Here is a 14,939-nt window from a genome sequence, read left to right on the forward strand (position 1 = left end):
GTTTTTATTTAAGATTTTATGGATATACCGGACTTTGTTACCTTAGCACGCCACTAGGGGAGCACCTCATCGTCTCCATGCTTAACTTGGACATACAAGTTTAACTGGCTGATACCGAGACAGAGGTTTGGAGCCGTCTCTATAATTGGAGAACAGGAGCAGGAAATCTGATGGAGCCCAGGATTCTGGCTCAGACGCACCGTCACGCTGGGTCCGGATACCTGAACAGCTTACAAAGTTTCAGCTGAGGGTGAAGAGAAGCAACCTCAGCAGAAAGCACAATGCTGAGTCTTTCTCAAAGTCACCTTAGACGCCCAGCAGCCGTCAGTGTGAAACATAAAGCTTATGGCATCGCAGTAACTGTCCTTAAATCCTGCCACGGTAGGCAGATTTTAGTCATATTTATCTTTGACAGCGTCACAGCTACAGTATGTAGAATGCACTTAATATTTCGCATGCTTGAAGTTCCTGATGTCAACTAAATCACACAGAACGTCTCTAATAACATCTCTGATTTGGTTTTACAAAGTCAACCGCGACCACCCGTCTAAGCTGCCAGCTCTTCTGCTGCTTCTGATAAAACTTCCTTAAATCCATTTCCACCTTAAAACCCCAATGTTTTTGACCTCATCAAGAAGGTCAGAGCAGAGCTGCAACTTTTATTTTAAATAATTTGTTATTCTTGTGATTCCGGTTCCACTAAAGTCTCTTTATAATTCAGATGAAGTGGAAAAACGCAGCTCTTAAAATGGCACTAATCCAGTACGACAGAATATTTCCCGTTATGCTCACAAGACTGATGGTTGTTGCAGAAAGAAGGTAATAAATGTAAAAAAAAATCTTTTAGCAGCAGCTGTTCAAAGAATAATGGACCAATAACTGTGCTAATCCACCATCATAATCCTTTTTAATAAACTCTAAACTCTGCTAACTGTCGCTAAACAGTCCACAAATTCAAAAAAGTCAAACGAAAACTTCTATTTCTCTTCACGCCGCCTTCGTGTCGCATAATGTGCCGGTAATGGTGGCGGGTCCAAGATAAGAGAACAAATACGACTTTTAGTGGGAGTTTTTTGGAGCGGAAGTAAGAGCTAAACAATTGATGTCAAGTCCCAGTCAGCATGAGTGCGTGCACAGGCGGGTTAGAACATTATTATTTTTTTAAAATCAGCGACCGGTTAAATTTTTCACTTTTGCTGCTGTGGTGTCTTATTTCTGTGGTGGTTTTTAGATGTTCTTGTGTCGGTGAAATGGCTGTTTTGGGCTGCTGCTTTGAGAGTTTGGATTGATCCTCCGACCACTAGGTGGCAGCAGACATCCCGTCATCTGTGGCTCTTTCCTCAACTCTCACCATAAAGGAGAACTTGACCTTTGGTGCAATGTGAGTCCTCATTATTGAATCCAAACAGCACCCAAATCTGATTGAATATGTCTGTTAAAAACAGTGACTGTCCTGAAAGGGTTTACGCCCCGAGGAAGAGCTTCTGCTGCAGCTTCTCCACACTCCTTGTTAAGTCTGCTAGCTGACTCTGCAGACAGTATTGATATTCCAGCGGGTAAACAAGGCTCGGAGACATCCATCATCAGCCTGGCAACAGTGGGGAGCAAAGTCACGGCTTTTGATTGAGGTGATGGAGTGAGAAAACAGTAATTTAGAATCTCTATAAATGCCCTGTTCTGTTTTTTTCCTCTCAGATAAGCGAAGAAGCCGCAAAGGCAGCGAGGAATCGGCTACTTTAGCTCCCTGAGGTGGTAACAATGCATGGACAGACATCCAGTAATAAGCCTGGGGAGGGGCGTCAACCTGAGCAGCTCCAGATTGGATGCACCGCGCTGAACACTGGGTCGTACGGGTTTCTGCTCTCAGCCTGCCTCCCTGCTAGCGTCAACGAAAACGTCGTGTTGGATCCCACGCGGACGCTGGAGAGGAACCACGACTTACCTGAATATAAATGGGCTCTTTTATTTTGGAAGGATTGTCGTGTTTCACCGCAGAGACCGCAGTCACAGTTCCCTCTCTCCGTTTTCAGAGCAATTTTCACGCCAGCCTGCGGTGACATCTATATTTCAGCTTCTGCTGCTGAACAGGAATAAAATGCTGCCGGAGCTTTGGGATGTATCTTCTGTGGAACTGTTCCGGTGGACGGTTGTGGACGGTTAGGAGAAAGGAGCAGGAGACTTTCTATTAGGTAGAAGAGCCTTACCAGGAAGGAAAAACTGAAAATCCAACCGCAATTAATAAAGGCTGTCGCAGCTTATTTACCACTTTATCACGTCAACAGTTTGAAAGATTGTCGCCAGATGTTTACCCCCTAAATCAAATCTGATTACTGCTCTGGTAGCGTGATTTAGCGAGCCGTGGCTGTCTGAGCGCTGCAGTCTGGCAGAAAGCGAATGGAGAAATTTAAGAACACGAGTGCCTCTGACTCGGAGAACGTCGTTGCCAGCTGCACGGCTGAAGTTCTGCAATCAAACAATTCAAGTTCACAGCAGATGATTCAGTTCAGCGGAGGAGACCTGCTGCATCACCGCCCTCTGCTGATCAATCACACCTGTAATTATTGATCCTTCAGGATATTCTAAACCTTTCTGACCTGTCTAAGTCTAATAAATCAATAGTGAAAACACTTACAGGGGATTTTGTCCAGCTGATTCATGAACTTGTCCTTCAGTTTGGAAAAGGCCTCGTCCTTCTCGCCGGTGCCCGGGCCAGCGATGTTGGTGGTGTTGGAGCCTGGCACGGCTGAGGAGGCGGTGGCGGACTCAGGCGCCGCCGCCGCCAGTGCTTCCCTTCGGCTCTCACTCATTGTGGCGACGCTGGGAAGCCAGGCAGATGCTGCAAAAGACAACAGAGGAGAACCAAACGGGTTAGGAAATCTACTGTTACTAATTAATGTCAACTGTTCTATAGTAACAATCAAAACTCCAACAAGGATCTGTGAGCGTCTCTGCAGGCACGCTGCAGCAGCGCCGCCAGACGGGAAATATTTATGGTCTTCTCCTCCTGTGCAGGTTGTAATCTGGCTGTTGCCATCGCAATCAGGGGGATAATGGCACACAAGTTGTGGAAGTTTGTTCTGTGGTGCTCGGGGAAGGTTAATTCCCCCCATTTACAGCAGCACAAAGCTCATTTAGCTGTTATTTTCTTTTTATTAGCCACACCATTGAAATGGTGCTGCCAGGAGAATGTTGAAAGGTTTGTGTGGGATAACACTGAGATAAGAACATAAAACAGCCCAATTCCCAACATTTAATCCCTGTACATTTTAAAATAACGATCATTTCTGGGAGGAAAACCTCTGGCATCTGCTCCAGACTTCACATTCTACAGCTATTAGGGGAATTAAACTGGCAACTTTCAAGACAAGCGGCATCTGGAAAATCTAGGTTACGTCTCCCACCCTCGACACTGTTTGGGGGTGTAACCACTGGGGGGGGGTTTAACACAGCACAGCATCTGAGGAAAATCAATGGGAAGATGCACATACTGATAGCTATTGATCCAGCCATAAAAGTACGTTCATTGAATGAATAATTCTGATTAGTTGCTTAAAATGTATGATGTGAATTTAAGTCTAATAAAAGCCACAAAATAAACTAGCAAGGACAAAGTAAAAAAAAAAAAAGTTTTAAAAAGGTAAGAGCAAATCAAATGTCTTCAGAAGATGTAGATTTTATCTGACTGTTCATTTCTGATTTATAGACGACAAGAAACTCAGAAAGGTTTTACAAAAGCATCACAATACATGCGCGGCAAACGCACAGTTACCGAACCGACGAGACTTAATGGAACTGGCTTCATTTTTCTATCATTTTCTATCAAAGAGCAGAATAAAAGCTTGACTGCACACCAGAGGAAAACAACCTGAGATCTGTTCTGTACATCAAACACAGGAATCACAGTGAAATTCCCTTAAATTACAGCTGAGAACAGTGTCACATCCACTGTACATGTTCAACACAGGCAGGATTAGACAAAGTCTACAAGGAGATCAGGCCACCAGCACATAAGACCCAGCAGTGGCTTATTAAGCTAGGCTAATTAAGCTAGCCAAGCACTAGCCGAGAAGATTAACATCAGAAACGTCAAGAGTACGAAGCCCTGTAGGTGCAGCAGACCCCAGCCAGCCTATATACTGGGAAATCCAATAAAAAATCACGTCTTTCAACTGTCAAGTGAATCTGATAAGTTAGCAAAGGCTCCTCACGGAGCTGAGAGAAGAATTCTAAGATGTAGTTCATCGTGAGGGATCGGGTCTGACTGGCTGACAAAAGTGTTTTTGTTTTCAGCGGTTTTCATGGCAGTTCATGCGGAGTGTGCTGCCCTTGCTAATATCAGCAGGAGCAAACTGCAGACCAGTATGTAGCTCAGTAAAGGATAAGTGGAATCATAGATCGATCCATCGAGAGTGGAGAGGAAACAGGGGTTTGTGTTTTTTATAGCAAAAATCCCAATAAATGTAAGCACGACAGCAGCACTTGGTTTGGTTTGTTCAATTCCAAAAGGGCAGTGGGATGGGCCACCTCACAACTGAAGTAGGCTTCCAAATCACAGGCTGAAGAAGACGTGCCTGTGAGTTTTCATTAGAAAAAGAACCCGCAGTTTGAAAAAAGAGCCCTGGAATCACTGAAACTGATCCGTTTCAGCAGGACTGGCTGCAGCCACGAGGTAAAGAAGCATCACTGTTCGTTAGCATTAGCCAGAAAAATTGATAAAATTGGCAGATTTCCATTGCAGATTGACTCCCTCCAGTTCATCTACGATTAGGCTGCTTTGGAACGGCTGTGTAGGAGGACACAAGTAGGACTGCACAGAAAAAACATGGAGAGAGGAACAAACAATCATGATTACAACTGTAAAGTTCACTGTACCCCGTGTTCAATCATGGAGTTCACGATGAAGAGTTTGTGCTCCACTGTCTGTGATAAGCCGCTGCTACAGTAACGGTAGCTAGGTAGCAACACAGACAGTTTGAATCACCACATTAGTTTTACTGCAGCACAAAAAGACAATTGTCGCATAAAAAGGACCAATATAAGGAGCATTTCAGGGCGTAAGATGGATTTTTGCATATTGCGTCTTTTATTGACCCTCGGTTCATTCGTTTTTAATTTCAAAGCTGCCCTTCGTCGTTTCTGCTTATTACGTCAGGCGGAGCATCAGTTTAGACTGCAGACAGTTTTGTAAAACTCTTGATTCTTGCCAGTTGCTGCCTCCAAACACACTGTGAAATCTCTGCACGCTCCAGTAGTGATTTTAACACCCCGCTAACACTTAACGCTTCGCCACATCTCTCAGATGTGTCGCTGCAGAGGAAGCGAAAAACTTCCAATCAACGCAACTCATTAAAGGTGAACTCAGGAGAAGAGAAGCGCCGGCCCGCGTGAGCCCGTGGGCCAGCGGTCACCTCAGCCTCTGCTGCGGGGACGCCTACGCATCGCCACGTTCTTTCAGCCTCCCTTTGCTCTCCCTTTCAGATGCTGCAAGGTTAGTGTGGGGGCTGAAGCATTGAGAGGCACACTTGGCAATGACAGGGATACTTCAACACAGGCGAGAACTTTCGGGGGAACACAATGATGCTCCACGGAGTGCCAGTGGGAGGAAGAACAAACATCGATCCGTCCCTGGGCTGCACACAGGCTTCCATTCAATATTTCCGACACGGCCCTAACATGTAGGCCCAACATTTAGGCTTTCATTAATCGTCCTACAATCAGCGGTGCTTCATTTTTCCTGCTAATATAAGCTGGATTCTTCTCTCCGGCAGGAACTGTGTAATGAAAACCCCCCAAATATGTTAATTACAGACGGAGGGCCACCTGTGGGGCATGTTATTAATTCAGTTTATATTTAAGCTATAATGACCACTCGTCTATTAAAGACAAGATGACGACTTTGGCGTCGCCCTCATTGTCTTCCTGCCGCCTGTCGAGGAGCCTTCGAGTGGATCTCACATTATCGCTAAGATCTGAGTGCTGGTTGACCTTTTTCTCTTTATGAGGGGGTCCTTTTCTGCCGAACAGCCAGCGTAATACAAAGCCTGATCAGAAATTCTCATTTCTGGTAGGCGTCACCATCGAGGCTAATCCCCCCGTCGCTCTCTCTCTCTCCCTCACACAAATACATTAGCTTGCGTATGATGCTATTTTAATGACATAAATAACAAGGCACGAGCCATTTTTAAACAAAAATGTGGCCATCTTTCCCATCAGCACGTCACTTATTTGCCTTCATTTGCTCCAATCATCTCTCAGGAGTTGTGTGGTTCAGGTGTAAAAGCCCAACCCAATTACCGGCCCACCAGATGGCCCAGCAGGTCCCCAACCCCGGCGAGGACGCTGGCGCATGCCTGCCTCCTCACCGCTCTCTCCATCACTCATCCACCCTCTCTAACTGGGTCAGCTCCTGAGCTCCCAGCCTCCCCGCCATCTCCTCCATCAGCCTCGCCAACAGACTCACCAAAACAAAAGCTTGGAGGAAGAGAAGACGCCTCCAGTTGGGATTCCGGGAAGCGCGTGGCTTCTCAGCGTGTGACCGCTCGTGCTGTTTGAGGAAGGGCTGCCAGGTTCATCCCAGAGCAGGACCGATGTTGCTCCCGGGATGGCACTTTGCCAATATTCCCTCTTGTTTCATGAGGTAATCACCCAGTAAATCAACGATTCACCCCTTTTTTAATCATTAATTATCTGCTAATCATTGCTAACCAGTTTGGCAGTTGTAATGTGTTAGCCTGATTTACAAGAACTGACTAGACGAGTGCACAAAGCACGGACAGTAGGGAGGAAGAGTCGATGTGGGAGGTCTCCGCGTCTGCCTGCGCAGAATGGTTAAAAACACGTCTTCCACTTAATTGGAATTGTTAGGCCTCAAGCTTATTGAAATGAAGATCAAACAGATGCAAACCTTTAATGGTTTTAAGCCTTTTCCCAGCTAATTTTATCCCTACGGTGACAGTTTTAATGCAAACATATTTGGCTTTTCTGTATATTACCGACACGGTTGAAAGGCTGGAATTTAAACCTCCGGCTAAAGCGTACGCAGCTCGAAAAGAAGAGATTTACACAATAAATGTTATGTCAAAGGAAATTAAAAGCAGCAGGAGTCTCCAACTGTAAGCGTTGCCTGAGATCAAGCGTGGAGAACCAACAAGCAAATAAGGACTTTTCAAGTCTAATAATGGGCAGTTGGACAACAGATGTGGCGCGTTCATCTCCTCCACTTTGATCGGTCACCGTGGCCAGCTGAGGAGAGCTCTTCCCATCAGGATGAAGCCATTATCGTAACCAGAACACTTTCGCGACTCGCGCGGGAGCACTAACACTGTAATTGCAATAAATGACGCCGAGGAAAAAAACATCTGTTAATTAAAGCAGCTTGTGATGTGCATGCATAATAAAGTGCTGTGATAAACAACACATTATTCAGCAGCGGAGAGATTCTGCAAATAAACTTTATTTATTTATTTATTTATTTATTTATTTAAAGTAATTTCATGCTTTACGGAGCATTTAATCATCTAACAGTTACGACTCGGCTCTGCTAATTGAATATTCTGGCATCAGTATTAAATATGGAAGAAGAAAATGCCGCTCGGTTGTGACCTTCATCGTGATTGTCATCTAACAGCATTGTTATGAAGAGTATGTTATTAGCTGTTAGCCCTTTAGCTTTTCTCCTTTATTCTCTCTTCTTCAGGATAGAGTTCTTACTGACGATGGAAAAATAAATCAATGAAAACAAGTTACAGCAACTTCAGACAGCAGCTCATCGGTGTTTCCCTTGAAATAACGCTAGAAAAAGGAGTTTAAAACAGTTATCGCTTTGATCTCAGTATTAAATAAAGAACTAGTTTTTTTTATTGGTAAGCAGGTGTAAACACAACTAAAATCAAATCACCAGGGAGTTTTTGTGTCCATTCTAACAGAAAAATCAACCCATGCACAAATCCTGAAGCCCAGCAGCTCCTACTGAGCTCCCACGTCACCTCTCTCCTCCCTCCCCATCAGAGAAGGACGCCTCACCAGGAGTCAACTGCTGTCAAAGTGCTTCAGAGTAACAACAGCAACTGGTCAAATATGCACCACATCAAATCCTACTGGACCCATCGAGGCGGCTGGAAAACCGGGAAAACTTTGGGAAGGCGAATGAGAAGGACACGAACTAGTGAAGCAACACATTAATTATAAGCTGCCGGTTGAGCTTCCTCCACACACGGACACATGTGCGCACGTGACTGCAGGGTCTCATGGATAAAATAAGTCATGTAAATGAGTGTGTTGGCTGTCTGCTGTGAGGAGGGATAAGAGGGAGCCGAGAAGACCCCTTGGTCACTTCCCCTTGTCCGGCGTAGCCTCTTTACTCACCTGAAGCCAATCTCAGGGGGTAATGGAACTGGGAAAAGTTATTAACCCCGCTTTGCAGCGAGGGCAGGACGGCTCTATTAAGGCAGTGCAGAAAGATTCCTCCATTTTCAATTACTGCTTCAAAAGCAGGGAGGAATGTCAGAAAGAGCAGGCTTGTTGTCTTCAAAACAGAAGAATCCAGGGGGCCTGGATCCCTTATTGCTGTTCCCCGTACACGCTCCCCCAGTTGTTGCTGGATACGTTCAGTCTATTTATATGGAAAAAGCTGCAAGGCGACACACCCCCCTGGAAAATAGGTCTGTCAGCGAGGGGCTAAATGAGTCAGGGGAGACAGGAGCCGAGTGCAGCGGAGAGAAAATCACACATTTAGATGCTGAAGCTGGCATTAACCGTTGTTGATGTTGGAATCAATACCAAGACTCTATCAGAAAGCCGGCGGAGGGGCAAACACTCCCGAGGCTGATATTAGGAGAGGCTTTCCTTTTTATCCGACATTCAAAGTGGCTTTCAAACGATGTGATCTGCATAACGAGCAAGGAAACTACAGCTGATATTCAGGCAAACGCCCCAATGCCGTTTTCACGGGACTTAATAGATTGTAATGAGATTTTATCAAAGTGTGAATGACTTCCGCCCGATCGTTCACTGGTGCTGATAATGGAAGCTAAAGCACCGTTTCACCGCGGGTTCTGCCAGTTCTTGCTAACATCAGCTGAGCTGGGAGGTCATGTTGTTAACGTTGCTGCTTTCTATGACTATTCAGAGGGAGGGCAGCAAAGCCTGCTGGCTGGGGTTGCTCTTTACCTGCTCATCACGGCTGCTTAAAAGCTCCGTTACCTTTGAATTACTCACACATAAACTGTCAGGGGGCTATTGTGACCTGCCCCCCTGCTCAGCTGACCTGCGCCGTTTTCTCTAACCGCCTCCCACACTTGCAGACCCTTCGCCCTGGTTGCGTGGGAGGCCGGAGGGGGCAGCAGGGGTTGGTTTCAGGAACGGGGCTAATGTAGCGGCGCCCCGGGAAACGTGTCTGTTGGAATCAGGCTGATGTCCTGCAAGGCGGGGGGGGGGGACTACTGGTGGGCGACTCCGCCGGATAAAGGGCAGCTAGTTGCTCCATCAATGCCCACTTCCAAGTGGATCCTTCAGGGGAATCTGCTTAGCTACCGGTGGTGTTGTTAAGGATGGAAAGAGAGGGATGGAAATTCAATGTGAATTAGCGGCACCATCAGCCAGTTAGGAGATTCTACAAGAGTGTGCTGTACATGTGGTCATGTGAATGACCATGTCCATGGCCAAGGCATGAACAGACGTGCTTTATACGAATCATGGTGCATTTGTCAACGGGCGCAGGAGGAAAAACTTCCACTTTGACATTTCGCAAGTCTCTGTTCAAAGTGGCATGACCAATTAGAGGTGTCACTCAGCGGAGAAACAAATAAATAAATAAATATTTCTCCCTCCGGTATTGATTTTACTTAGCTTCCACCCTCTTGATTCTCTTCCTCCTCTTCTACCCACCCACTCGTTCAATCCTCCCTCGGTGACAACCTGCCTCTGCGAGGTAGGAGACAATTCTCTGTCATTCTGCAAATTGCTGCATATCGTCATATTTCATCATTAAAAAATTAGGTATTGTAAAGTTAAGGACCAGAAAAATGCCCCTAAACCCCTCCACTCACGGGGGAGTGCTCTGTTTTGAACTCTTGCACTTGCTTGTTTGCTGCCGCCGTCAATTTCCATGATGTCGGAGACAGGAAGACACGTCCCAGGCGTTCCTAAAGTCCTCCAACAGATGGATTTTCAAGTGCTCTTCAACTGCTGCTGCCCATTGACCTTTTAATTCAGCACCGACTGCGTGCTGTACGCAGATGATGTCGACGCCGTCGGGATGGATCGAGTGGTACGACACTCGGAAACAAACAAAAAAGACGCAGGCAAACATCAGCAAGCAGTGGATCATCCCAGGCTGGAATCCGAAAACCTACAGCCTGAATCTCATTTCCACTTGCGACAGATTGCAGGTCTCATTTCACGTTTGAGTCACAGGATCTCTGAGCCCCCTTCTCTTTGATGGGGGTGCTGACAGGTTGCTGAAGCGTCGGGGGCATCGCGGAGTGATCGGACAGCGTGATCAGAAGGTGAGAGATGATTAAACTTCGGAATTGGGGGGTTCGAGTGTCGCAGATCTGCCCTTTCCAGCAGATTTCACGCCAGCAAAACGGGCAAAAGGCTGATGCTGATTATCACATTCTATGCTGGCATTTCTGTATCTTTCTATTTCTATGTGTATAATTTCTCCTCCTCCTCCTCCCCCAAAGTGTTTCCCTCCTGGGCATCCTTTCCTGTGCCCACAGCCTCTCACAACGTTTCACCTACGCGCCTTGTTTCTGAAACAGCAGGGCTGAAAAAGTCCAATAACCTCAGTAATTGTGGCAAAATTCTAATTATTTTGTCTCCTCAGACAAAATAATGACACCAACAGTGCTCAAGCGGAATACTGAACAAATGGGACTGTGATCTTTCTGAGGGGAAGTGAAGAGACAGAAAATTCCATCTTCCACCCCTCAGTACTCGAAAGAGCCATCAGATTGGATCTCAGCGGCACCATCATTTAAAACAACAGCCTCACTAAATCATACTCCACGGTGCCAGGGTGGCGTGAGGAGTGAGATTGAACTCATTGACAGTGGTGGCAGCTTGACAGATAACATTGGGAGGGTGACATTGACATAAACAGCCGCTGTGGCCAACCATCTTTCAGCTCATTGTTTGCCAGCAGGCATCTCTGACCTCGCTCGAGGATGACTTTTGAGTTCTCATTTAGAAGAAGTTCCCTCATGTACACATCATACAGTGACGTGCGCTGCATTGATCCCAACACCTTTCTCTGAGCTCCTGCATCTCCAGGTGTGTAATCTTAATGTTCCCCCTACTGGTCAGCCAGACTCCAACATCTGCTGTATCAGTGCCTCCAGGCAACTAGCGAGAACCCTCCCCATCTCCCACAGCACAATTATCACTGCCGACTGTGGCCGAGCCGGCAGTGGAACATCTACGCTGCCACGCTTGAGTGAACGTTGAAGGCTGAATGGCCCTGTGATTAAAATAAATGAGGTCTAAGGGGATGTGTGTTATTTCAAATTGGGACTTCCTCTTATTAAATGCACTGAATAAAATTTTTTAAAAGCTTGTTTCATAAAAACAGGAAGAGCTACATCACACCTAAGGTAAGGTGAAGCAAGCTGCTGCTAATTGATGCTAATTAGCATTTAAGTTTGAACTGTTTGTTTTTTCCTTCACGTTGTGGGTGCCATCTTGCACAAAGTAGTGACTTATTTTGTCTCTCACAGTTACACAACATGTCAGATTATTTCTGCCTCCAGACAAGTCCTGTCATGGAATCTGTGTCCAATCTGCCTTTACTTTACAGAAAAGTGCATCTGACACACCAATGCTGTCAGAGTGCATCAGGCCCGAAACCAAACCCCGGTGCACATCCCATTTCCTTGCACATCTTAATTCCAAGTGGGCTTTGGACCTCTCACTTCATGTAAACCACTCTGTCATGGCTTCTTGTGAGTCACTGAGCCTTCTGACTTCACTGAGACTCCATTTTTAGCCACAACATTAACACTTAAAGAAGCAAGAAGAGAAGAGGAAGCGTGAATATTCTGCATGGAGATGAGGCGTTTGTTCATTCAGTGCAAATGCATTCACAGATGACTATGACTCAAGCTATGAGATGCTAACAGATGCAGCCAACGCTGTAGCCTCTTCTTCATTCTGAAAACCTAAATCAGCAATACGGGCTGCCGAGTAAAAGAGTCCGGATGAATGTTTGTGGATCTCCGATGAGGAGATGAGGCTGACCACAACGGTGCAGCTGGAAACATCGGCATTGATGCAATTTCGATAGACCTGGTTGTCATCTCAGTCGAGTGGATCGGAGGAGAGTGCCCCCTGAGGGATACAAGCAGAACTGCACCACACCATGACGTCACCAGTGTCAAAGGAAACAGAGCAGAAAGAAACCTGCCCTGTAGGGGACCATCCACAGAGTTCTGAACCTGGGCCTGATCTTTTCCTGACATTTGGTCATTTAAATGAGGAGTGACATTGTGAAGGAGGTTGTGCTGCTGGTATAATTCCAATTTTTGGTAAACAGCAGGAGAGCTGTGGGGTGGAGGAGCATTTTCTCTGTGTAACATCTCAGCAGTGGACCTGTCTGGCACAAGCAGAATACCGGACGGCTTCCAACAGGCGCCAGAAACCAGTCGTGTCATTGAAATGTGGCCCAATCCGATTGGACAGGGAAAAGGCCAGCGGAGCGCTGCGGACCCACAGAGGGAGAATGTCCAAACCCCCACCGTTGTTCCCCATCTGACAGGGTTCCTGTGGCTTTGGCGAGGGACCAAAAGATGTCAGTTCCAGTCAAGCATCCACTAGAATCAAAATGTGACGATGAATCCCGCAACAACTAGACAAAGTTAGAGGTTGAAAAAGCAGAAGTCTCACTTTCATGCAGCTCTCCTTCATTTAGGAACGCAACATTTTTCTGTGCCATTTCATTCAGCTTAAATAAAGATCAAACGAATAAACAGATAGTGACTAATAACACAGCAGCACGGTTCGTCGTCGCTACACACTCGGGCATTGTAGAAATTGATTTGCAGCACATCAGCCCAGCCTGCCCTAGTTTTGTTATGAAGCGTGCTGATGGTATCTGCTGCTTTTTATGCATCTGTATGTTACAAGTGGATAGACTTGAACCCTTCAGCAGGGCGGCCCAAGGAGAAATACAAGACACATAAATAAATAATAATATCCAGTATATATTATAAAGCATGACCTAATATTAGAGAATATTTTACACTGATTAACGAAGCAGAACCACAGGTCAATTACGACCTTTTTTAAAATTCATTTAGGGTCTGTTGAGGTTTGAATAAGTAAATGCCTGTAAGCTGAGAAAATGTAAAAATCCATCATTTCTATCGGCGCAGTAGCCAAACCACATTATTTTTACACTATTCCCAGAGGGTTCGGTGCAGCAATTTTAAAGCCATTTTCCCAGCGTTTCTTTTAAAACCAACAACACAGCTTCTCATCCCCCTGCCACGCTCTGAATCCCAGGCTACACTCCTCTTTTGTCCTCCTCCTCTCTGCTCTCCCTGTGTGCACCCGGATGGAGCAATGCTTATTACCTCAGATCTCACTGTGATTGGACCTGGACGGCTCCACCAGGGGGATTCAAGTACTGTAGGCGAGGGGCCGGCTTCTCTAAATAAGCCCCTGTGACCTTGGAGTGAGGTGCAGAGCCACAGGAGCCGGCTGAACGAACAATATGAGACGGGGAGGCAGCCGGGCATACAAACAGTCCATTACCATCCATAATATGAGCTCACCGCCGTGCCCATCCTGAAACCTCATGGCTTCGCCATCTTTTAGTCTGCCAGGGAGGGGTCTATCCTCCTGTAGCTCTCTGTCTGTCTGCACAATTTGGCCAAAGAGGAAGAGTCCAGTGCATAAGAATAAAGGAACCGGTTTGCTCCAGGCACGGCTGAAATTGGTCCATTACGAGAAGCTCTATCTCAGATAAACGTGGGTGGGAGTGGCGAGGAGGCACTGAGGGTTTTCCCTTTATCACTTACTTTTCTCTGTGCCCTTTGTAATCTGGGTAGTAGAGGTCACAAAGAGAAGGCTGAGGTTTTTTAAGAAGATTGGAACGATAAATCATTGTATTGTGGTGCCGTTCTGCTGTAATATCCTCTTTAAACACCCACATTCACCCACATCACTTCAATTTCTTCAACTAAAAAAAGCAATGTGGTGAGTTATTAGCTCAAATTGAATACATGATGGTAGATTCAGCTCAGACTAGCCATGACTACATGGATGGATCACCTCCCATTCGGAGCTACGTTCTTATTTCATTACTGCAGCTGCAGCATGAAAGAATAGCTCATCCAGCTTTTTTCATGTGCACAAAAGCCCAGGGAATCTCTCATAATGCCTAATCAAAGCTGTCAAAAGACCTTTATTTAATCGCTCAAAATGGCACATAAGGGTGCTGACACAAAAGCAGAGAAGGTGAATGATGAACAGAGAAGTTTGGACTGATGATGAAGTAAAGCCAGCCTTGCACAATCTTGCTGTGGCCTAGTCTGAGGGCCATACAATCAGGCAGCATTGTGGTTGGAGAGGGACCCTCGAGCGTGATTATTAGGCTGAGGGAGACGTGGCGGACTCCGTTTATATGCCTTTAATTCTTCTTAAAACAGTTCGCCAGGTCTACATGTATCCTACCAAGACAATATGGCTCAAATACTTTCATACAAATTTACCAACACGAATGCAGATGAATGCCAAACGGTACAGAAGAAATCCAGTGAGAGGAGAGAAGTCCACCTGTCGGTGCTAAAACAGTGATTACTGGATAGCCTGATCTGGGCCCCCTGCAGGTTGAGGTTGAGCTGACTGGTGATTTATAAACACCATTAATAAAGAGGGAAGGCCCACCACCCCATTACAGGAGTTATATGGTTCACAGCTGGTATAGAGGCCCTGTCATT

General features: G+C 46.0%; 1 protein-coding gene across 6 annotated transcripts in view; it reads right to left on the reverse strand.

The window, feature by feature from the left end:
- syt1a (synaptotagmin Ia) overlaps positions 1-14,939 on the reverse strand; it is an 85,478-nt gene that overhangs the window by 18,843 nt on the left and 51,696 nt on the right. For all 6 annotated transcript variants that reach the window (XM_057023116.1, XM_057023118.1, XM_057023115.1 and 3 more), the window contains one exon: positions 2,633-2,836. In XM_057023116.1, the coding sequence (XP_056879096.1) occupies positions 2,633-2,807 (175 nt within the window). In that variant the 5' untranslated portion in view covers positions 2,808-2,836. The remainder of the gene's footprint in view (positions 1-2,632; positions 2,837-14,939) is intronic.

Source organism: Takifugu flavidus, chromosome 22 (genome assembly GCF_003711565.1).
Source record: "Takifugu flavidus isolate HTHZ2018 chromosome 22, ASM371156v2, whole genome shotgun sequence".
NCBI classification, from domain to species: Eukaryota; Metazoa; Chordata; class Actinopteri; order Tetraodontiformes; family Tetraodontidae; genus Takifugu; species Takifugu flavidus.